Source organism: Aptenodytes patagonicus, chromosome 5 (genome assembly GCF_965638725.1).
Source record: "Aptenodytes patagonicus chromosome 5, bAptPat1.pri.cur, whole genome shotgun sequence".
Lineage (NCBI taxonomy): Eukaryota > Metazoa > Chordata > Aves > Sphenisciformes > Spheniscidae > Aptenodytes > Aptenodytes patagonicus.
This window is the reverse complement of record NC_134953.1, coordinates 72,995,008-73,019,745: the sequence shown is the minus strand read 5'-3', so window position 1 is coordinate 73,019,745 and position 24,738 is coordinate 72,995,008. Positions and strand designations below refer to the sequence as shown.

The following is a 24,738-nucleotide window of genomic DNA, read 5'->3' as shown; positions in this document are numbered from 1 at the left end:
GTTACAACGTTATTTTTCAAAGATAACCATGGAACCGCTCCTCTGACTTTGAGTTCAGAACTACCCTATCAAAGCACAATTAAAAGAAAAGTTAGAAAGAAGAAGAATGGAGTCATCACTGCAAACGTCGCTGGCACAAAATATGAAATTGGTAGGAAGCTACATATTTCGTTTTCATCCTAATGGCCATTGACGTGAGTGAATTACTAACTAATGGGGTGAATTAATGGACTTTGCATCAAGCTGACAGTGAGACATTTCCAGAGGATTTTCTTTTGTAAGAAACCTTTGTTCTTTTTTTGTAACATCGAGTTGATAGCTTTGAACACTGTGCATCTATTACTCCCCATTTGTTACTCGGGGAAGGGCCTTGAAATGCAAAAACTTAAGTAATCAAGAAGGCTGTGGAAAAACCCTCTAATTATGAATTACATATGTGTTTAGAAGTTTACTTAAAGCCTTGAAACATGAACAGCATAAATTTAATGTTAAATACTCTAATTATTATACAGAGGTTTCTCAATAAAATCTACTAATGTCTTGTATTTTGATGCTTGGGACTACTACAGAAAAATCTTTTCTCCTAGAACCTGAGTTATGCCTGACACATAATCAGTCTTTTCTCTTTTTTTATGTTAAAATAAAGTATGCATTTGCTTTTGTAACTACTGTACCTTGACTAAGGAGGCATTCTTGTCCCCTGTCTGCAGTGACACTTATAGTCATCACTGTTTTAAAATTAACGCATGTGATAGCTAAGATTAAGTCTAAAAGCCATGCAAGTGGACTTTTACTAGATGATTGTGGAATGCCCTGAAGCTCTTTACAGTTCCCATCAGTGGTTGTGCTCTGATTCCAGCCTCAGTACAAGGTGCTATAACGTTGTAATGACAGGTTTGCAATAGACTGATGGAAATATTGCAAGATAAATAATAGCTTGCATGCTAACATTGTTCTCAGACAAAGGGTTGAATATTGGAAGTGTTTAAAATCTTAATTGATTTTTAAAATTTTGAAAATGAATCTATTTTAGAGATTCAAAATGTTCCTTAAGTATGTGATTTCTCCATAGTACGTGTAGTAATACGAGAAATGGGATTTGTTAAAACACGTGATGAAGATGAAACAGCTAATCTTATATGGAGTGATTCTGCTGTGCAACAAGAGAAGATTGCTGAACTTCGGAACTATCAGGTAGAGTGGTAGTTAGGATTTCTGACAAGTTTCAGTAAACTGCTTCACTCTGAAGCATTCAGTAATGTGTCACTTTTGGTCAGTTACATTTGTACGGAGAGAAAAAAAAAACCCACAAAACACCACCAACCAGACTGCAATAAGGCTATACCACTACATATTTTAAAATCCTATTCTCTTTTCCAGAGTTATTTGTTCATACCGCTTGGAATCTGGTGTTTAAATATTTGGGGCTGTTCTTTCATGCTTTTGTCTGCCAGTTGGGTGTTGTGAATGATCAGAGTTTGAAAGAAGATGCAAAACTTCATTTATAAGTTGCTCATAAGCTTTTAAGCAGTAAGTTAACAAGCAGAGCTCTCTCCACAGTTTCTGTGAATAAATAATTCCCTTTTTTACCATTACTTTGTGATAGCGTTCTTTGTTCCTAGATAGCTTTGTGAATAAGAGTATGATAGTCTCCTTTCATGTCTGAAATGAAATCACCGGGCATACTCATGTTGGTGGAGGAGAATACAACTTACAGTATCTTTAGTATTGCTAAGAATACGTAGTATAATGTAAGATATTATCTTAAATAATTTATATGTAACACTAATTATGTTTACCTGCGCATGCAGTTGAACGTTTTAAATGATTGTATTAGGTATGCCAGGAAAACTAAAAAAGTACCAACTAACTTTCTTTTTTTCTTCTTCCTCAGAGAATCAACCATTTTCCAGGAATGGGAGAGATCTGCAGAAAGGATTTTCTGGCAAGAAACATGACTAAGTAATCTTTCTTTTAATATTAAGAAGTTTTTCAGCCGTAGTATTTAATGCAGTACAATACTGAATTATTGCTTGTAAGGTTTGTTTATTTTTACTAAGAGGCTATGAGAGGACCAAGAATAATTTCCAAAGTTCCTTAATAACTTTGGCTTTGGTCCTGGATCTGTAGCATCTGAGTGGGCTACTGTATCTCTCCAGTTGACTTCAGCGGAAAATGATGGGGGTTCAGTTCTCTGTCTACGCATTGCAGAATGTAGGAGAGCCGTAAATTATTGTATAATACACTTAATACATAATACACCCAGGCATATATCCTGTAATGGTAGAACAGAAAAAATAACTAGTATGTGGATGGATATTGTTTGTTTAAAATAATCAATGACTGTATTTTGTGTATATCAAATTTAGAAAATGTGAAGTATCTTACTCTTTATATAAGCAATAAGTCAGAGAGGCTCATTTGTCTAATTATAAATTCTCCTCACTCTAGTGGAATAACTGGGTTCTGAGGAATTATCCTAGCTAAGAATCTGTGAGTAAGACCTGTAAGAAAATGATACTAAATAATGATTCAACAGCCTGGTAATAAGGAAAAGTTTATGGATAAATGTGTGTGAATATTTTGATTCTTCTAATCTAAATTAGTTTAAAGAACAATTATTAATAGAGTTAATCTTTTGGCCCCCAACGTTACCTACACTGCATTTCCTGTTACCAGAAGAAAATTTGTTTTCATATATTAATGTTATTAATGTGATATGTCCTCTCTCTCGCTCTTTCTTTATTTCCTTTTCTGTTCTGTAACTACGACACATAGCATGTAGAATGTATGCAACTATTATGATGCAAATATTACGTGCATTGCTATGGTGTCTACATATCCTACGTGTGGGCCAGAACTCCCTTGTGTCAATACCTGCTACACAAGCACTTTTTACTGCCTCTTCCAGACTTAAACTCTAAGTAAAAACGTAGAGATAGCACATGGAGGCAAACAGCTATTTGGAGAGGTCCTGGAAACAGTGGAACAACATAGGTCAGTCTGGTAGCCAGTGGTATCCCTGTCTATTGCTACAGTGCTGTGATTTTAAAAAAATGTGCAAAATGGACAAAAGGCTCTTGTTATCATGCACACATTGTTTTCAAATATAGTCTGATTATACATCTCTCAACCTACTGAATTCTGAGTTTGAAACACAGTTTAAAGGTACTCAATGCGGAGATTGCACATATTATAGATAAGATGGGAATAATTTCTCTGGTATGATAACTCTGGGTCAAACTTTCTCTGGTACGATAACTCTGGGTCAAACATATTTATGTTGTGACTTCACTTAGTATCAGTAGTTATAGCAGGGTTTTAATCAGTCTGTTTTTCGCATACTAGCCTCACAATTCAATACTTAGTATTCATAATTCATAAAAATCAAAAGGATATGCCTTGAGACTGCTTGTGAAACAGACGTATGTATGTGAAATCACAAGTCAGTTGCAATACATGGTTGGGCAGGCTCTTGTCTGTAGAGTGGAGGATTTTGTTCCACACAACTGCTGTTCTGTCTTAAAATTTATTTGAACAGGATAGTGCAGAAACAGTAATTCTGTTCTCTTGCTTTTCTGCTGCATGCAGTCTTTTCTGTTCCTGATACTGACTTGTACAGATAGCTGTGGGTTTTTTACTGTTGAGAGTTCATGAAACAATTGCTGAGAATTTGTGGAGAGTAGACTTCTTTTTCTTTTACTTCTACCTTTGTTGTTATACTGATCTCACCCTTGCATTTTATGCAAGCTGTTGGGAGTGGAGTGAAAGAACAAATTTACTGGACTCTGAGAGGCAAATGCTATTCAGGAGGAATTGCACTTCAGGAATTCCTCTTACAGCCAATATCCAGGCACCCTGGATCATAGGACGACGTGGTTTTCACATGTAGAAGGGTGGAAGGGAGCGGTGTAGTATGTAGCGTGTGTAATATGAAAGAAGACAACCCAGCACAGTAAGCGTAGGGACACAGAGTAATGGAACAGACAGAAGCAGGAATGTAATTGAGAACAAAAGGAGGCACGAGCATCGTTTTCAATGGGAATAATCAGAACACAGAAAAGAAAAAAAAAAATAGAGGTGCCATTGTAGGGCCAACTAGATTTAATTTCTGTAAATGGTCTCTTAGATGAGATCTCCTCATGTGAAGGATAAGTGTGGTTACAGAATGAATACAGTAAGTGGGGGAGAAGGTGTACAGGATGAATGGGAAGGGGAACAGACCCATATATGAGATGATCTTTTTTGCAACACCTTTGTTGTTTACGTTTAAAAGGTTTGTGAACTGATCATGGGCCAAGAATCGTTCTCATCCATACCTACCCACTAACCTCCTTTCCTACTTGAAAAGTCTGAGGATCTTGAAACCTAGGCAGTGGAACCTGCGTTATTAGACTGACATGTCTTTAGTTACCTACATTTTGTTCAACACCTTTGATTCTTTTGCGCAGAAAGCACTCTGAGAAACAAGAGCACAGTCTGACCACATCAGTGAGCTAAAATAGCACTCAGAAGAACAATAACTTGCTGTTTGATTCTCAGACCTCCTGGTAAGGACTGCAAAGGCTAAAGGGTAGAGCAGCACAGTGAAGAAGTGGTTACCCACAGTAGTGGATAGCAGATGTGCTGGAAAATAGGGCTATTGTGATGGAATAGGTTTTGATTCTGCAAGCTACTTGATGATGTTCCTAAGCCATTTCTGAATAGGGCCAAGCAGGGAAAGAACAGAGCTGGATTCTTTTGTTGAAAGTTTTAGTGAGGACCAGAACTTGTAAACAATGGTTAAGTATTCCGCTTCATACTATTAAGTGTTTGTAGTCTACTAGTTGTGCATAAGAGAGAAAAAGCCATATAGAACTGATGTACTTGCAGTCACAAAATAACATTAATATATCTAGAATACCATGAAGCTATATTCATTGAGTAGGGAGTATGCGTACTGAAACCTGTAAGTTAAATGGCAAATCTCTATCATGTAACACTTCAGGATGCATATGATAAATAATTTGGAGGGGGATGGAAACTAACACAGAAATTGCTTTTTGCCTAAATATAGGATAATTTCTGCCTAGATGAGCTATTCAGTTAGCAAGGTAATAACATTTGTAAATGTATAGCAGATGGAGACTAGTTTAAAAATATGCATGAATCATGAATTAAAATATCTATTTATGTTTTTTAAAACTTTTTTTGTGACTATTTGGTGGCTTTCATCAAACCAGATTTGTAAAAATAATAGTTAACAATGAAGCTGCAGAAGCACTGAATCTCATGCAGTACTTCAAGACTACTATAGCTATTGTGGTTTCTGCAGAGTGTTTGTTGGGTAGTTGGCTGAACCATTTGGTGACAGCGTATCTATTATACCAGCAGGGCTTGGCTACAGTCCTGGCCTTACAGATGTGGTTGGCAGCTCTGGTTTTTTTCCATTAGTATCTGAGCCACTTAAAGAAAAAGTGTCTTATGCTACATCAGGAGTATTATGTAGGCTCATAGTAGAAATGAAAAATTGAGATGATATTGTGTCTTTTACATTTAAGTTATCCTGATACTATTAGTTTCCATTACAAAAATAGAAGTATACCTAAATCTGTAATTAATTAAAAAGTATTAAAATTCATCATAGTGCCATTTTTTTTAAAATCACAGTTGGGGAACTTCCTATATCAGTTAATTTCTTTTTAAACAACCAGTCACTTTCTGTTGGTCTATGGATATTTGTATTTTAGATGTGTCCACCCTATGTTACAGAGTAGTTTTGAGTTACCCGAACTAATTTCAGATGAGGTTATGTATGAAGTTTCAGGCATTCTGAGTACCTGAAACAAGCTAGCTGTACCAGTATTTAACTCAGCAAAGACTAAATTTATTCTGCTGGGAACTATGGTATACTAATCTGCGTAGTACCACGAAGTCCACACTGCTCCTATAACTTGGCTGTCAACCAGTATTAGAGCTACTTTGTTTAAAGCTGACCCATATCTATCTAGCCCATACTGCCAGTCTGGCGTGGGTATATGCTTCCTATCGGCCAGATACATAGCTTTGGGCGAGGGAAACTTCTGCTAACTGAATTCTCTGCCATTTTTCCTCTTCTGTTTGTCTTTTCTGCATTCAGACAACAGAGCTCTAAAATGAGATATGCTCACTACCTCAGCTGCCACAGCTGTTAAAGCAGGGAGATCAGGACCTTGCTGCATCCTTTAACCAGATTCAGTTTCAGAGATTGTTCCCTACGATGTCTTAACTTTATTTTTGTTTTAGTTCTTCTATTTTCCCCTCCCTTGTCTTGCTTTGCATTTCATTGCTTTCTTTTGACTAAATCAGGTGCTCAGGGAATGTCAATCACAATATGCTGGTACCAAACACAAATCCAAGCTTCTGTGTTTTGCCCTATATTGGAGGTGCCTGAGCAGTTGCTTGACCTATGTCAAAGTATATTTACTGCAATTCCTTACTTTTGAAATTCCTTCAAAAGACTAGAAAGAAACAAAAGCCTCTTTTTAAATAGCTTCCATTTTAATTTTAAATTCAGTCCTTGTTACTAATATTTTTTGCACCCATGAAGAAACTCCAAATATCCCAGGTCCTCTTTTTTTGTGTGTGTTGATCCTCATACATCCCCAAATACATACCAATATGAAACTTGCCAAATATCCCTACCCCTCCCAAGGAAAAAAAAAAAAAGAGGAATACAGGAAACCAGGAGTCTATTAGGTAGGAAGAGATCTATAATCACATGGTCTATTGTAAGTTTAATATTTATAAGAATAGGAATAGCATTACATCGTCTGAGTAACTGAACAAAAACTCTAACAGGAGTTCAATGGATGCGAAGAAATGAGATGGATGCCAGTAACATAATAAGCAAATACAATATGATAATAAGCAAAAATGCACAAGACAGTCTGCTTTTGTTGTTCTTAAAGTATGCATATATGTTATAGAGCTCTAACTGTCCTTAAACAACTGCAGAAGTTTGCTTTCATATTACAGCATTTTGCTAAAGAAGTTTCCTTGTCAAATTATTGTAAATGCTTTTTAATCCCTACGATTGATACATCAAAGTAGTTAAAAGATTTTAACTCAATTATGCTTTTTTGCAGAATGATCAAGAGTCAGCCTCAGGAGTATAGTTTTATTCCTCGAACATGGATCTTCCCTGCAGAATACACACAGTTTCAGAACTATGTAAAAGAACTGAAGAAGAAACGTAGACAGAAAACTTTCATAGTCAAACCAGCTAACGGTGCAATGGGACATGGGTAAGTTAACATGCAACTTCAGTCTCCTTATCCATTAAAGGTGAAATCCAGTGCTATTCACAACATTAACAGAAGCTGTGTATTAGTAAGAAGTTTGTAGTTAAAGTTGTATGATCAGTATAAGAAGTTCATGTGTCGGACAAAGGCTTAACAAGCAGAAACAGCTAAAATATAAAGCTAAATGGAAGTGGTATTTTAATGTTGTTTTGAATGTGGCATAATTAGAGAATGCATTTTCTGATGAGGCTTAAATAATTCTTAAGATCAGGATTATTTTTATTGTGAATTTATCTAAAGAATATGTTTATTAATCTGCTGTGCTTAGACTTATGGGGTAAGATTGAATTGGGCATAAATGGCAGGGTTTTGGTGGCTGGGGGAGCTGCAGGGGTGTCATGTGTGGTAGAAGGTCAGGATCTTCCACAGCTCTGAAACCTGCCCAACCGCCCCATTGCATGCCAAAACTGCAGCCAGTCAGAGAAGCACAAACTTATTTAAGAGCGGCAGCCACACTGTGTAGGAGAAACAGAGGAGTCTGTTGGGGCTGTGGCTGGAGGTGCACTCTTGGAAGGAGGTGACACCCATGCCGGAGGAGGGACACCCCTGCAGAGTCTGCAACCTGCAGCTGAGTTGAAACGGCTTTGCCTGTGGCAGGGCTGCACAGTGAAAAACAATTAGATAACTATTGCAATTTCATTCTTAACTCTGTTCTTAGTTTTAGATATTTCAATTTTAGCTTTTATTGCTTTTACTATCAATTGGGATTATAGAGTATAGTAAAGTTCTTAGTTAATAAAAATATATCAGAATTACTGTAAAAGTAAAGCATCCAAACTTTTCCATTTCCTTATTTTTCAGTCCTCTTGATAAGGGCAAAGATAAGCTGAAGGGAAAGGTAGCAGCATATTTCAGAGAAATGCCTGTAAAATACTTCAGTATGCTAGGAGTATCCAGCACCAGAACACTGAAATGTATTATAAATAGTAGAGGGTAAAATTAAGGCAACAAAGCTATGGGAGTTCAGGGTTAATAATGATACACTGAAAAATATTAGCTATTACAGTTATTTAAAAGTCTGTGTAGTTAGGGGCTGCCAGTTTATAGTCTGTATAGAAAGCATTTTTCATTCTGATGTGGGGAAACTGGAATACAGAAATACTGAGCTTAATCTATGCCATCCTTAGTTGTACCTATCAGTGTCCTGCCTTGCAAACATCATCACTGAGTCAGGTTAGCACTGAAAGTTCTTTGCAACCTGTACCTTGGGCAGAAGTTGTGACAAAGAAAGACTGGAAGCCTATTTTACAGCTGCTTGGGGAAGAATAATCACAAAAGCTGGAGACTGGTCGTTCTGCCAAAGGATTTCAAAGTGTAGAGGGAACCCATTATACAAATTGTTCAACCAAAGGAAGCAGAAAGTTATTTTGAAATGGCTCATTGCCTTTTTTCATCCAGTGAAACACCATAAAGGACAGGAAACCAAAAGCCATGTAAGCAAATGGCGCTTTTTCTCTACCCTACAAATTAGATATGTAAGTCTTTTTCTCCAGGTAGACCTTAGCCTGACTACTTGGCTGGGTGACCATGCAAATCTATTTCGAAGAGTAATGTCAAAGTTCCATGTTTTTAAAATAACTTTTGTTTTTACCAGGATCTCTTTAATAAGAAATGGAGAAAAGTTACAAGCTCAGGATCACTTGATTGTTCAGGAATATCTTGACAAACCATTTCTTATGGAAGGCTACAAGTTTGATTTACGTGTGTATATTCTTGTAACCTCCTGTGATCCATTAAAAGTATTTTTATATCATGATGGACTGGTGAGAATGGGCACGGAAAAGTATCATCCCCCCAGTGACTCAAATTTGGTAAGCTGCAGTTCATTCCGATTTATTGCTTATGCATGTAGAATTTTACCTGTGTAGTGTTTGGAGGAGGTAAAATAAAATAAATTGTGACACGAGATTTAATTCTGTATTCATCTGGCTGAATTTTTGTATTGCCATTGAAGAGAAAAAATTAAAATGAAAGATATTTAACTCGTGCTTTTCTATCAAAATCACAAGTATAGCAATATTATTGCTTATGTATAAAAATTTTATATGACTTTGCATGTATGCATGCTAAAGAGTTTAAATATTTCCTAAAAGAAAGCAAAAGATGTCAATTATTGACATTCAACCCCGAAAAAATGAAGTAAAGAAAATCACTTCAGGAACAGTTACATTGCTTTTATATTTATCTGAGACTCAGTTTGGGGTGGGGTAGGGGGAGGGTAAGGTTTATCTCCTGCTAGATCGTTGTTTAACATCCCTGAAGTTTAGAGCTTCTGCTGAGGATCCTGCAATGTTTCAGCCGCCGTGTTGGGAACCTATGCAGAAAACAGAAAAACAGCGATACAAAGACCAGTGCATGAGAGTGGTCACTGCAGTCCCTGAACGTGAGGGAATCTGCTGCTGGTGCTGTCTGTCAGTGACTGCTTCAGCGGGGAGAGGAGTATGTACTTGTCAACTTTAGGGTGATACAGCAGGGCTGCCTATAAACTTGCAGGGAACCAAGAAATGGCAAGGGACATGCTAAAGTTTTCGGACGCTTTAATCCTCCCATTCACTGTACAGCATCTTCCCCTGTTGAGAGGTGTAACCCCTCTCTTCTGGCACAGACCAAAATGCAGATGTCTGTTAAGAAAGAAGTAGATTTGAAGCATTGGGAGGCATCAGTAGATTTAAGTTTCTTATACCTCAGTCTGTACTCATTATCTGAGCAGATAAACAGAACAGGCAGTTGTTTCTGTGTTCTCACAACTGTTCATGTTGTAGTTTGTCTATTGTATGAAATAGCCTAGCTTATCACTAGTGACATTGTTCTTTGGATGCCATTGTTCCACGGTGACATTGTTCCAGATAACTTCAGAATAAAGATTAGTTCAGATGCTTAATAAATGTTCTAAAACCACATCAATATTTTTGTAGTCTGAAAAGTAATTGCTTTTGTCTGAAATAATTGGAATTTCATGGAAAGATGACATTTATAACGATTGAAAACCAAGAGGTTTCAGAATGATTCTCAAAGCAGTAATTGGAAGCTATGGGAGAAATTCGTTACTTGTAGTGCTAATACAATATATTGTTAACTAGCCTACAATTAAGTCGATTGGGTTTGTTAATTTCATTAAGGTTTTTTAAACATAAGTAAGTGCAGTGAGATAAATTACAGCAGAAGGCTTGTGTTATCTATTGGCTATCTTATCAAAAAGGAATTGAAACAGAAGGCTTATGGTCAGCTTAGAACATGAACTACATTCCAGTAAGGAATCAAACATGACAGAGAACTGTCACTGTGATGAGGACAGTCATCGTGGTAGCGTAGGTGGAAAGCTGAATTAGTATCTGTACTGGCAGATAATGTAAACATATAAATCATGATTTATAAATTGGTCTTGGAAAGGTAATATTTTTTTTTTTTTTTGAATGCAACTGATAACATGAATTTATTGCTGGTGACATTTTGCTCCATAAAGGAACTCTGGCACTCACTCATTTATGTAATGTATATCTTGAAATTTACCTCCCGCTGATGTACGGCTACCAGCCAGTAAAAAATGAGCAATTTTGGCAGATATCAATATGGCAGATGAGTTTATACGTAACAGATATTTTAAAGTATCACTATCATGAGAACATTTCTCATAAATAAACTACAGTGAAAACTGAAATGTGGGATTGTCTATGAAACAGATGCCAGAGTGTTTTTTAGCACTTTTAAAGTAGCGCTTCAAAATACCATCTTTATTGTTTGCTTCTTGTGGAATGTAATCATTCTGTAAGTTATGATAATTGCTGTTCACTTTTTTAGGTAGTTATTTACATATAGACCTGTAAAAATGGCAGATATATTGCCTAACCAGATGTTGAGTGGTAGATCGGTTGACTGCAACTGGCTTAAATACGAGCACAGGTTTTGTTATAAGAAGGCTAGAACATTCAGTAGATGAAATCTCCAAGAATCAGAAATGCTAAATCTGTATATAGTGTTATTTGCAAATATGAACCGTTTGACTATGTCATTATTGATCTAACATGTTTTTTTTTCTTTTAATTTTTTTGAATTGACCATGCTAGAGTTGTGTTTAAGGATTTTTTAATGTCTTTTCTTCCTTTTTTAGAGTCAATTGTATATGCATCTGACTAACTACTCTGTCAACAAACATAATGAACACTTTGGACGGGATGAAACAGAAGACAAAGGAAGCAAACGCTCCATAAAATGGTTTACTGAGTTTCTAGAAACAAATAATCTTGATGTCTCCAAATTCTGGAGTGATATTTCAGTAAGATAAAACTAATATGCTTTTCTTTATTTTGTGTATGTATATTCTTAGAAAATTAATTGCTTCTGCCATCTGCTTTACTGGAATCCAGAATGATTTTTGAAACTTTATTAATCCAAATTCTCAGCAATGCATGCCACAAAGGACATACTATAAATGATGATTATGGTTTTTAAAAGGCTAATTTCAGAGTTTGATTATAAATTTAATGTTAAACTTTTTCTGAGGGACAAAAGCCCTTTCAAACAGTTATTCACATAAGTAATATGATACAAAGGAACCAACCCATTTAAATTCTTGGAGACTTTTCTAGAGTATAAAGTGAATTTTATGTGTGAATATTTACAAAACTGTAGTCAGAGTTGCATATATCTGCGGACCAGAACCTGCGCCGTTGAAGTCAGTGGTTATGTTACAGGTGTCTTTAGGTGAGGAATAGGCCTAAGATTGTTAGAGCTTAGGCATCATCTGTACATATGATTCTGAGAATATTGAAAATTATATTGCAAAATGAAATGGGTGAAGATTGGCAATACTATACTTTGTTCCCAAAATACCTTTAGCGTTTAAGTTATTACATGTCTAAAAGTACGTATCTACTCTGGAAAGTATAACAATATACTCTAGAGCTATATAAAAAAAAAATCTGTTACTCCATAGAAATAGTTTATTTATTATAGACCATTTATTTGGTATTTTAAATCTTTTTTTAGTAGATACTTTAATGAAATTTAAAAGATTAAAGTATGAAACACATTAGCTCAATATATACTGGTGTCTTCTCTCTTGATGAATTTTTCTGAAAAAAATCCCTACAGGAGTTAGTAGTGAAGACTCTCATAGTTGCAGAGCCACATGTTCTTCATGCTTATCGCATGTGCAGGCCAGGGCAAGCACCAGGAAGTGACAGTGTCTGCTTTGAAGTCCTGGGATTTGATATTCTGCTGGACAGAAAACTAAAACCATGGCTCCTAGAGGTAAACCTCTTTAAACAAATGTAAAGTAAATTTTTAAGAGTAAAGTTAACAAAGCCCCAGCTGAATTCATATCTATGTAAGAAAACTTCCAAAGAAAATCTCTGCATTGCAGGAGGTACTGTTGTTGAGTGCGTAGATGGTGCTTTTTCTGCAGCATCCATATGGAAGCACTGCCTTGCAGTGGTTTTGGAGACTCAGGTAAAGGTAATCGTCTTCCTGGAGGAATGTTGCATTTCAGATGTTTTTGAAAGTTTTAATGAGAAATGTGATGTTAATCCAGTTGTTATTGTAGCTGAAGGACCTTCTTTATAGCAATTGGGTGCTACATAGATTTCATTCATGAGTATGGCTCTGGCAACTTTTGTGAATGTATGGTCTTAATTTTCTCTTTTTTGGGATGTGTGTTCTTTTCCTCTCCTGTGGCTTTTAAAAGCACCCGCATAAACAGAGGAAACTAATTAAGTATACGTGAAATGCTGTCAAACAGTTGGCCTAAATGGACTGGGAGAACCGTTTCTCCTCTGACATGTTACTGGTACAGTTAAGCTTAAGTGGTGCTTGAACACATTTTCAACCAGGAATGTTTGAGGTTTGTCTATTGTGTCTCTTTAATTACACAATTAATAACATATACATAGAGTTCACTTGTCTTTTTTCAGATTGTCTTATATCATTATGTTAACTGGTTGGGAGGCTGTACAGCTGGAGGAAAAAAGCAAAATGTATTAAAAATCTGTCTGTTGACAATAAATCATGAATATGATTTGGCTACCGATGTGCAAAATGTACACAATTAATTTACTGAATTATAACCTTGTTCTCAGGCCATTAATACTGTCAACAGTTGTTTCGTTGTGCTTATTTCTCTCAGGGGTTCAGTATAATTTTTATTAGAAAAATATAGATTCCTTCACTGTTGCAATGCAGACATAGGCATATTTGCTGGCTTTGATGTGCCAGCCAAAAGAAGCACATGACATGAACTTAGTCTGTACTGCATTGACATCTTCTCTTTCTGTTGAGCAAAGCCTACTACCCCTTTGATTTAGCTCTACGCTTCCGGATTATCATCTGTAGGTTGCCTGTAGCTTGCATATAAGTGTATGTAGTTGTTTAAGTGCAGTCTGAAGTTGGTCTGTGTATGCGTTTCACCCAGCCTTGTAGCAAATGGTGACAGACCTCTTCTATGAGAGTTGGTGAGCCAACCCATGTGGTGAACCCGTTGTGAAGGACAACCCTCTATCTGCCATGGATGTTTACATGCAGTATGGAGATTTTAGGGATTTGATTCACCGTGTATGATAATGCTTCTCAGAGGAGAATCGTACTATCCCCGACGCCTTGTTTGTGAGGGAGGGATCTTACAAAGTAGTAAATGCTGCTCTGGTATTTTGGGTTGATGGAAAATACTTCAGGACTTGGAGTTGTGTACCTGTTTTTTTTTTTTTAAATCTAGAAGTCTAATTATTTCCTTTTCTGCTTTTGGTGATACGGGTATCCTTCAACTTATTTTGCCAGACATTGAACTAAACTAACAGAAATTTCAAACTTTGAAACTTAGTAATTCAGCTTCTATACTCATCCACTGAATTTTACTGTGCTTGTTCATGTTTTTTGCAGCACTCTCAGAACAAACACACAGTATGTATATGTATGCACACCGTATGTATACCATATGTAGTGTAGTAAAGATCAAATATACGGTGTGTATATATATACACACTACATAATATATATACAGAGTGTGTGTGTATATATGTATATCCATATATAATTTTTTTTTTTCCTAAACCAGTTCTGGCTTCTTCCCCAGCTTTCCACTCTTATTTTTTTCCACCATTTCCCTCTTGCCAAACCCCCCTTAGGGGAGTGAATCATTCTTTCTAACAGTGGTAACAAGTACTAATCACAAGGCTCCGAATGTTCCCAGTGTTATGGGAAAATTGCCAAAATAGGATTAGGATGGTAAATCTAGTTTCATGTTTCCATAGGTCATGTAGCTTTTCTGATATAAAGATAGCTTAATAAACTATTATAAGAAATAAATTGTGCAACATTATAATGACTCTGCTTTCCTGAGATGACTTTTGTTTAGATTGCCCTGATGCGATGTAGCTCTCCTGCTCCTTGATGCTACTGAACTTCCGGAACCTTCTACCGAAGTGAGGGCTGTGGGAAATGCATGATTGCCATCTTGTGGCACCAAATGTTTCTGGCAAGCCTCTGTGCAGACCCAGCAGCCTCCGTCCTTTCTGAGTAGCAACAACTACCTAGATTTCCCCTCTGTTCCCAGAAAATCCAGTTTTACTCTTTTGGACCAGAATTTCCAAGCTAGGTTACTTTATGTACATAGGAAAATCACACAGTTGAAGTTCTTGGATGGACTCCAGCCTTGTTCAACCTCATTATAGCCAGTTGGGATCACAAAGTTGTGATCCCTGGAGAGAAAGATCACATTTTAATAACTGCCTCAAGTGCAGGGTACCCAACTTGATTGTGGTTTTATGTGGGTGAGAGAAACTCACCTTATATACAGATCCACAAATTTATTATTTAGTGTAACTGAAGCTCAGTTGCCCCTTGGCCCAAGAGTTTAGCAATATTTAGAACCTTTCCGATTACTGTTAGGAGGAGCAACTGATGAGACTACTCATCTAGCTCTTTGGTTCAATCCTTTCCTTCTTTTTAATTTTATTTATTTGTAACAAAGACGACTTCCTTTCAGTGATTTTTGTGCCCAGGCAGCCTCTCCCTCTGTTGCCTTGGAGAGCCATTTTTGGGGCTCTTTCTTCTGCTGTCTGCTGTCTTTTTCCTCTCTCTGATGCTCGTACATGGGTTCTCTTTGCTTTCAAACAGTAGCACTGAATCCAGTAAGCACACATGGCTTTAACTGGCTCAATATTTGCCTTCAGTAGTAACTCCTACTCTTCCCACTTTTCCCATGAATCAAGAGTGAAAAGACTGCAGTTTGATTTAACATATAATATGGTGTTACTATGGGCAGTTGCCCAAAGAGCTGGGCTAGCAACTTGCCTCTATCTGGTGGTCATGTCTATTGGATGAGATGTTTCTGGTGCTGTTTGGATGAACGTCTCATTTACCATTCCAAGCAAACCATAATTTTACACTAAATCAGCCTGCAGAACTTCCTCACGCAGGGACTTCACAACGTTTGGTTTGGTGCAGGGAAGAGGGAAGTGACATGAAGGCAGGACTAAGAGAGGGGCAGCACCAGTCCTTTCTGGCAGCCTGCAGTCGCACTGGACTAGGTTAAACGTGAAACAGCACCCGTATGAGGCAGTTCTGTGGTGCTTAAACTGAACAATGTACCGGCTGCAAGATCTCTGCCTTCCTCCTGTCCTTTGTTGAAGGCATGCTCCCTGCCCCCTTCCCTGTGATGGCACTGGTGCTTGTAGGATTCCTTCCCGAGATGATCAAGGACCAATGAAAAATAATTTTTGGTGAGGTTAATCTTCATGTGGATCATTGGCATCAGCTTCCTCACTCTCTGTGAACCCCAGTGCCAAGACAATGAAGTAGGCAGAGTATGACAGCTTGGATTTGTATTAGTTTAAACTGCCATGGAAAAACAGCCTTCTGCTGAAGCTAAGAAAAAGGGGGTTAGCACTCTCACAATTTGTGAAGTTTAGGAATGAGTGATTACAATGAACTTCATGATTGTTTCTAATCAAATATCTGCTCAATGATAGCCACTAACAGCTTTCTGTGTAATAGGATTTTTATGGCTTATAAATTTCTTTTGCTTTTTGAATTCTATTGTTAGTAATCTCAATCACTTTATTAAAGAATGAGATCCCTTCCAAAACATTCACACTGTCCTACAGATTGAACAGAGATTAAATCCCTGTTATTGAAAGGGTGTAATATTTTATTCAATTGATTTTAGGTTTATAAAGTCATTCATGTAATCTCTCTTTATATTTGAAAGGTCTTTTCAATAGGTATGTGTGACAGATAGTGGAAAATTTCTTTTCCTACTCCATGCTAATAGGCTGCAGCAGTGGGAGGTGAGAGTATGCTCTTTGACTGTTTTGGTAAAGAGGTGAAATGCCAGGCTGAAATTTATCTCATGTCTTGGTGAAGAAGAAAATGGTTTATCTTACACATTTACAGAGTTTAATTTTTGTAAAATCAGAATCCTTTGCAAATGTAACTGTGGATGGGACCCTTCACAGGAGGTACTTCAACTTATGCTGCTTAATTTAAGCATTACAGATATGAGGTCCTCTGGTGACAAGTATGTAATTATGAAATACACTGAGCTACACAACTGCTGTGCTTACAAGCAGTTTGATTAATTGTATGTGCTATATTCAGTGAAATTTTAATTGTGAAACCAACATTGAAGATTTCAGTTGGAGGAGTTAAAAACTTATGTGGACAATTCAGTTCTGTAGCTATTGAAAAGTCATAGAAAGTAGAAAGTAAAGAACCTAAAGTATCATAATCAGTAAAGCAGATATTTGGGAGATAAAATTGTGATATTGTAAAAATAATAGATGTGAGAAACATTATGTCCAGGAGTCTATATAGAGGAATACTGTATCTGTTTATTAAGCAATTTTTCTTTTTGATGCGTTGCTGTATACAACACATTAGAAAATTTGAAGTTTTGAAGATAATTTAATCAAAGAAACCTAATGCACGACACTGCCATAGCTCCAGAATTAGTGTTATAAAATCCATCATGACTAGATTCAACCAGATAGCTGCTAGTTTAAGAGTAGTGCTGATTATGGAAGGTAGTCAGCTAGATCAAGCATGTAGGTATTTTTTTGCTTCAAGTGAGGTCCCAGGTAGTCTATAATATGAAGTCCCTGTTAAGGAAAAAGGCATTAGTTACCTCTATGAACAAGTGAGTGGAGCCTTGAAAAGGTATTGTGTGGTGAGACTGTAAAATGTTGTGGTAGCCAGTTTAGTTAGTTGTGCTCTTTGCAGGGAGCATATTATCTGTATGCTCTGGAGATTAGATTATCTGCTGCTGGGGTTTTTTTCTGGTATTGAAGAGGGTTTTTCTGCTCTAAAAATGTTATTTGTGGATTAAACCCTTTTTTTGTGACTTAATTATGATTTCTTGCAGATTTACGTCAAGAGTATGGGTGGTTTTGCACATCAGAGACTTACGCTGTGGGTTCAGGTTATGAAGCTTTGGGTAGCAATGCTGGATGAAGATATTCCGCATTTTTATACCTCCCATAACTCCATCTACACTCAGTGATAAGTAAACTTTTTAGCTGACATTTAAGGTCAGCTGTCAAGACTGCCTCCTGAAGTTTCTGTTGTGAGAAGGGAGATGCATGGAACAGATGAAGAGGGTTAAAGAGAAAAGTTTGTTAGTGAAGCATCCTTGCACATAGTCATCCTAAATCAAGAGGCAGCTGAAGTATACACATAAACAGTTAGTATGGAATAGCTAATGAACTTTAAATTCACACCTGCTTTCTATGATTAACTTCTGATGTACCCCGTTGCTCGGATTTTATTTGTACTGGACCTGCATCTGCTGCTACCTGAAACGTGTTGCACCAAACCAAGTTTGCAATAGCTATCCAGAACTGGATCACTGTTTTTACTGCCCCGCTGGTTACTCTTCCGGATTGAGGTCACAGTAGGATTGGGATCTCAAACATTAGTCATGAATGGTATGTCAGAAAAATTGAGGATGCAGGTGATACAGCAGTGCTCCAGTTTTAACTATGAATGCCATAGCTTTTCAGCCTCTTAAATCACTGCATTAAAGTGACAGAAACCTTAGTGTGGAGTGATTGTGTAATGTCTCATAATAGCATTTTGCTTCATAATAGCATTTCAAATGCCTTCTTACATCTTTCCTACCCCCACTTTAATTTTCTGCTTAATAAACAGAGTCAGTATGTTTTTGTTTGTTCAGAAGTGCGAGATGTAGATTCTTGGCAAAATTCACCCTGTAGGAGAGAAACTGTTATTTAAATTATATTACACTTTCCATAGTGTTAATTCTCACTGGTGCTCATAGAAGCAACACATAGTTATAACATTTTTATTAATGCAGAATTTATGCCCAATATTATACTTCAAATTGTTGTAAATCTAGGAAGTACCTAAACCAAATATAAATACAACAGTGTGCACTTTTGTATGCTCTCAAGTTGGATGCTTCAATGCTGTGTAAGCATGTGTCTGTGCATTTCTAGGAATTCAGTGTTGGACCAACATAATGTTTTACATGTTCCAAATAAGTCCCCGTATATAACTGCAGTCTCACTGGATTTAAGGATTCAGTGTACATAAAAAATTAGAAATTAATTTGTTGGAAGTTTTAATGAATATATTTCTGTCCGTTCACCTGTTTTTAATGCATGCAAAAACATTATTTCAAAGTAGAATATTGTTAGTTGCTACCTGTTCATATGGAGTAAAAAAATTCAATACATGGTACAGAATATAATTTTGTTCTATATCTCACATCTCTCCTGAATAAGGAGTTGGGGCTTGATTTTATGTCTCTGTTTTCAGTCCAGTGAGCTTTTTGTGTACTTTGCTGGACTGAAGCATAAGGCTCCATATTGGATCTTCATGCATATGTGTGTAAACATACACAAATCCTTCCTGGATTAGACAATATGATATCTCAAAATCAGAGTATTTTCAACTCATTTCAGTTATCAGCTGTATTTAATCAATGCAGCACTAGTTAAAGTGTTTTGTTTAAACTTCATGTTGAAAATGAGATGCAATGTGTCTGTGGTCTTGTCAACTGCCAGTATTCTCTAATGAAATGTTGGAGAACTGGGTTTTAACCCTCGTGTTCGTTTCTCTGAATGTTTACATGTTTGCTTAGCTGAAAGTGGAACATTCACATTTAAAAAAAAATGAATGTCAATAAATGTTTGTACTATCACAGTTTAGAAAAAGAAAATTAGCCTTTGTGATGTGATAGGAGATGAACAGGTCAGTCTAAGGAGGTTGGTCGATTAAATATTTGGATGAAAGTCTTCCAAAAAAGAATACGTATGCACTTTTTCACTCTTTCTGCTGAATTTTCGTCATTTTTCTTTCAACGTCAGATCTCATTGCTCACTTCGCCAGCCCGTCTGCAAAACCAGCAAACAAGCTGATTCCCAAAGCCAAAAGGTACCCTTTGGCTATAAGCATAAGTGATGGGGCTGCTGGGACTCAGCAGCAGGACAGCTGGTGGCTCACCAGCCAGAACAGTTCTTTGTCCCTCAACTGTAGAGGCTCTACCATGCTCTAATGTATCAAAAGTGCTAAAACGCAATTTTAATGAACTGCTTTTGCCCTCTGATTTGAACATACTAACTGTCTCTGTATCCCACTTCTTATTTGCCTGGGGCGCAAGGTATTAGTTTTCACTTCTGAAGCTCTTTAGTGTCTGTCCCTTCTGTAACCAGCATTGCTCATTCACTGTCAAGGTGAGATTCCTGCCTCTCATTAGCACCCATTGCTCACGTATAAATTTTTATACCAGCCTGGAAGGTGTTCCTAGAAATGTTGATGCAGCTACTTCATTATCCCTCCTCCAAGCTTTCCACAAACTGACGTTCTTCTGCAGGGGCTCCAAAGCTTGGCAGTGGTTATATGGTGGTTGGCTGAGACTCCTGGCTGTTAAGCGTGTGATTTAGTCTCACTGATTCCCAGTTGCATTTCCCTTGTTCCTCTATATTTATGGTAACGTTTTTAATCTCTTATCTTGTACTTAGCTTATAAGCTTTTTGTTACTGAGACTGTTAATTACTTTATGTTTTCACGCTGTGTACAGATTTAATAACTTAGATCTCTAGGTGTTGCTGTAACGTGTATCTGAATAGTTATTTAAATATACTTGAGAAGTCCTTGAATTAGAGCCTCTTTCTGTCCTTATATAGTTGTTACTTTTTAGAGAAGTATTCAAAGTTGCTTTCAGATTCAGAAATAGGAAAGAGTTTAACTCTTCCTATGCTGGGCTACCGTAGCATGGCACATAGTCTGTTATAATGTGTTTAACAGGACTTTGCATGGTAAATTTTCTGGTTGCAGCGACCAAGAATAGATTAGACTGGATTTACAGTGCCAGTACTTGAATGGTGTTCATTGTAAGTGTCTGGATAACTCGGTGGCTGAAAGGTACATTTCCTGGCTCCCAGTATCTGTGATACTCAATGCTCTATTTTTTTAAAAATACAAATGAAAATGAGCTTCTCAACATGTATTCTCTTAATCTCTGCTATATTTGAAAAAATGGTTTCTCCAAAGCCTGTTACAATAGATGTGTTCCCAGTGAAGGTGAACATTCCTGAGTCTTCTGTATCTCGTTTTTTCAGATTAATCGTGCCCCAAGCTTTGGAACTGATCAAAAAATAGACTATGATGTAAAAAAAGGTGTTCTGCTAAATGCATTAAAGCTTCTCAACATACGGTAAACTTGTCCTCTTTTCTTCAGTCTGGCTCTCTTTCTGTTGCTTTGATTTTATTTTGTTTTTTTTTAAATTTGAACTGGACTAGGAGAAAATGAAGACCTTTTTTTTTCTACCTTCATATTTTCAAAATGTAAATGTTTCCCTTGCTGTCAGTTTTGCTATTGAAATTAACCCAAATTTAATTTTTCTTCTTGCTCATGTGCTTGCAAAAAATGAGTGGTAATAGTAACTTTTGTACTTTTTAAAAATTTTTTTAATGATTTTTCAAACAGATCTCAAAGTGGGGATATGAGTGCATGTGGCCATACAGGAAATTTTGTTTTGGCGATAGTTTCACATCCAGTCAAAAGCCATACCCCTCTACAGGAAAATTTTGTAGTTGGGATGCGTTGGAGAAAATCTACACTTCAGGAAAATAGATACAACCATTTAAACACCTTTCACACCTTAAAGTCTGAAAATATTGTAGCCATAAAAGTTAATATTTAAAAAAAAATCTTAATGAGAGTTTCTGTTCTAATTTTATACCATAAACCGCACATGACTGACTGAAAAATACAGATGATATACTTGAGATGAAAGTGCATCTCATCTCAGCTGCATTGGATTGACATATCTTAATATCATCTGTGTTTCAGGACAAGTGATAAAAGGAGAAATTTAGCTCAACAGAAGGCTGAGGCTCAAAAAAGGCTGTATGGTCAAGGTTCAATGAAAAAACTGTTGCCCGGTTCCTCAGACTGGGAGAAGCAGCGCCACACACTGGAAAGGAGAAAAGAAGAACTGGTAGGAAGGAAAAAATGTGCTGTTTCTTGCCCGTGGCTTATGCTCTCTTTGTTTTAATTGTCTTATTTTCTTGATTTGTAGAAGGAAAGACTTGCACAAGTACGTAAACAGATTTCCAAAGAGGAGCATGAAAATAGACACATGGGGAACTACAGGTAACTATTTTTGACTGTATTAGTAGGAAGTATTCAGTGCATTCTTTAGGAATAATGGAACCAGGTATTTATGGTAGATGATGTTCCTGCCAAAAATGTGTAGGCATTTATAGAAAATGTATACATGTACACCAGGTAGTAAAGTTGTTTTTTCAGATAGTTCTTTTTGCATGCACTTAGGAATTTATATGACATCAATCACTCTAGTGTTTGTGCAAGACATTTGCTTGAAAGACATGATTGTTCACATTCAGTGTACCAAGAACCATGACTGTCATTATGGACCTGTTCTACAATCACATAGGATTCTTATCTCGGGGGGGGGGGCAATGTAGGGGTGTGAGTATTCCCCTATAAAAAAAAAATAAAGTCTGAGTATTCCCCTATAAAAAATAAAATCTGAATGTTATCTATGAGGCTTACCAAAAGTTCAGAAACTATTGGTGCTTCTATCATTTTTGATAGAATGGCACTTGAAATACTATATTCATATCTCTGCACTTTGATTTTGGATCTTAGTAGGCTTAAATGTAAGTATCTTCAGATTCCTTGGTAAAATACGTTCAAAAGGAAGTTTTAATTTGTTGGTTATAATAGGCATTGGCCAGAAAACAAGAATTTTGTTTTATGATGTTTTTATTATTATTATTATTTCTTGGTATTTGCTTCAATGAGAAGTGAAAGCAAGGCCTATGAATATTTGGTGAAAGAGAGTGGAGTATGGCGAGGAAGAGATGATGGGAGCATTTGCCCACTCTTTATAACATCCATCCAGGACGTGGGAGGTCTGGATTCACATCTTTTATTCTGAATTAGTCAGAATGCCTTTACTGCTGTTCTTCATCTCTGCTTTTTTGAGCAGATGTTCTATAATTCCCAGTAAAGTTCTCATTTAAACAGACACATGTTTCTGTGAAATTTTCATTTTTGATGAATTAACATTTTGCTTACAAAAAGTCTTTCTTTGTAACATTCCTAGTTTTAATTACATCCTTTCTTGACATATGTGGAGCTGAACTAGTACATCAAAAAACCCCACAATGAAGCAGTTATTTTTATGCTACTTAGACTATAAGAAAGAGAAACATCATGAGGCTTTAATACATTTTGCTTTTTTGATAACTTTAAAGTCTAACTTTTTGACTGATCGCATTTTAGGCTGCTAATTCAGTTCTTGACTGAAAATGAGCCAAATGCTCTCTTTATTTAGCTTTTTGGTTAATGTAAATCAATAAAAATACAAACATTTTTTTTTTCCTCAGGAAAAAATGAAGTGTCACTTCATGAGGAATATGCACATGTAAAAGGGCAGGAACAGCTTTGTGTTTTCTTATTACCATGTGTTTGCAAAAGGCAGAAGAATCAGCAGAGCCTGAGAAGGAAAGAAATCTTGGCTAGAGATGCAGAGAAATTTTGTCTGAGCATTATGCAGTATTTTCTCGTTGTGATGTTTGCCTGCAGAGCAGGACTAGCTTCTGTCAGGCATTGCCATAGAGTCATGGAAATTTTGGGTGCTAGTATTGTTGCATGGATTAATACTGCTTTCTGAACAAAAATCCAGAGAAACCTCAGTCATCCTCAGCAGGCTTTGATTTAATCTATGGATGTCAGGTTCAGCAGCTGGCTTAGTCAAGTGTCTGTCCGCAGGCACAACTAGCCCACTGATTCCAGTAGGAGTCCTGGGGTGGTCGAAGTAGGAGCCATGCTTTCAAGCATTTGTGAATTCATGAGGAACTGAAAAGGGTGTATATGACTTTGAAATGGCCTTTAGCTGCAGTGTATTGCTACATATATTAAAATGAATATCCTTTCTTTAAAAGTATTGTTCTATGGCACTTTTTCAGCAGTAGAATCAACACCATTAAAAAGTGTTGACTGCAACTAGATTAGAGCTCCTACAGGTATTTTATGCAAACTGGAACCATCTTCAGTTTGCTGTAGAAATGCCCTGAGTCTAATGGGATCATAACCATCCTTTTTTCATTGCAACAAAATCATTGTGAAAGATACCTTTTCAAGGAGGAAGAGACTGAAAAGGAAGAAGGAGGAAGAACCTCGTAAAAAGTTCACAAAAGATCCACAAAAACATAAAAGTCACATAATGCCAGTCAATATATAAATGGTACCTATGCTTTGCACAGTGCAGGCAGAATTAACTTATGGATTACTCCTTACAATACATTAGAAATTAGTCTTCCACCTTCATCATTTCTGGCTGTGTTTCAGGCATTCATGACAAATGGATTGCAGTGGTTTTCTTCAAAGCCCGTTGTTGCTTGATGAGCATGAGTAAATCACCAAGTCCTGCTTCTCATATTGTCGTAATCTCCTTACCTGTGGTTTTAGAGAATAATGCCATGGCTGCTCTAACGGAAAAATCAGAGTCACCCTGTACATCCATGTACCAGAAAATTTTTTTTCTTGTAGTATCTATTTCTTCCTGTTTGTTATTTTGGAGGATTTAGCATTCAAGTGCAGTACATATTCAATCTTCAATTTACATCATGCCCATTAACTCGAAGCAGTTCTTCAGATTTTCACTGGTTTGTGTCCTTTTATTGCTAATGCAAGTTATTTTGTGGCTCTGAATTTTACATGCAATATTTTGTTAATATTTCATGAATCATTCACACCTGTGTGCATCATTCACACCCACTGAAATTTCAGAGTACTGCAAAACTGAATTTTGGTATATCTCTAGGATGACCTGCATGGTATTTCTTTTGACTGGCTAATTGCTGGTTTAGACATGAATGTGTTCACTGAGTTAAAATTAGATTTAGAGAACAATGTTCACAGTATATGTTT

General features: G+C 36.7%; 1 protein-coding gene across 6 annotated transcripts in view; it reads left to right on the top strand.

Annotated features, from left to right (window-relative positions):
- TTLL7 (tubulin tyrosine ligase like 7) overlaps positions 1–24,738 on the top strand; it is a 72,610-nt gene that overhangs the window by 20,756 nt on the left and 27,116 nt on the right. For 5 of the 6 annotated variants that reach the window (XR_012995519.1, XM_076340504.1, XM_076340501.1 and 2 more), the window contains exons 3-12: positions 23–151; positions 1,073–1,194; positions 1,895–1,962; positions 7,107–7,265; positions 8,917–9,133; positions 11,431–11,595; positions 12,414–12,572; positions 20,894–20,988; positions 21,628–21,775; positions 21,857–21,930. Coding sequence is in view for 5 of the 6 variants with exons in the window: in XM_076340504.1 (XP_076196619.1) it covers positions 23–151; positions 1,073–1,194; positions 1,895–1,962; positions 7,107–7,265; positions 8,917–9,133; positions 11,431–11,595; positions 12,414–12,572; positions 20,894–20,988; positions 21,628–21,775; positions 21,857–21,930 (1,336 nt within the window). In the remaining variant the exon portion in view is untranslated. The remainder of the gene's footprint in view (positions 1–22; positions 152–1,072; positions 1,195–1,894; positions 1,963–7,106; positions 7,266–8,916; positions 9,134–11,430; positions 11,596–12,413; positions 12,573–20,893; positions 20,989–21,627; positions 21,776–21,856; positions 21,931–24,738) is intronic. The other variant, XM_076340506.1, reaches the window with a different exon arrangement.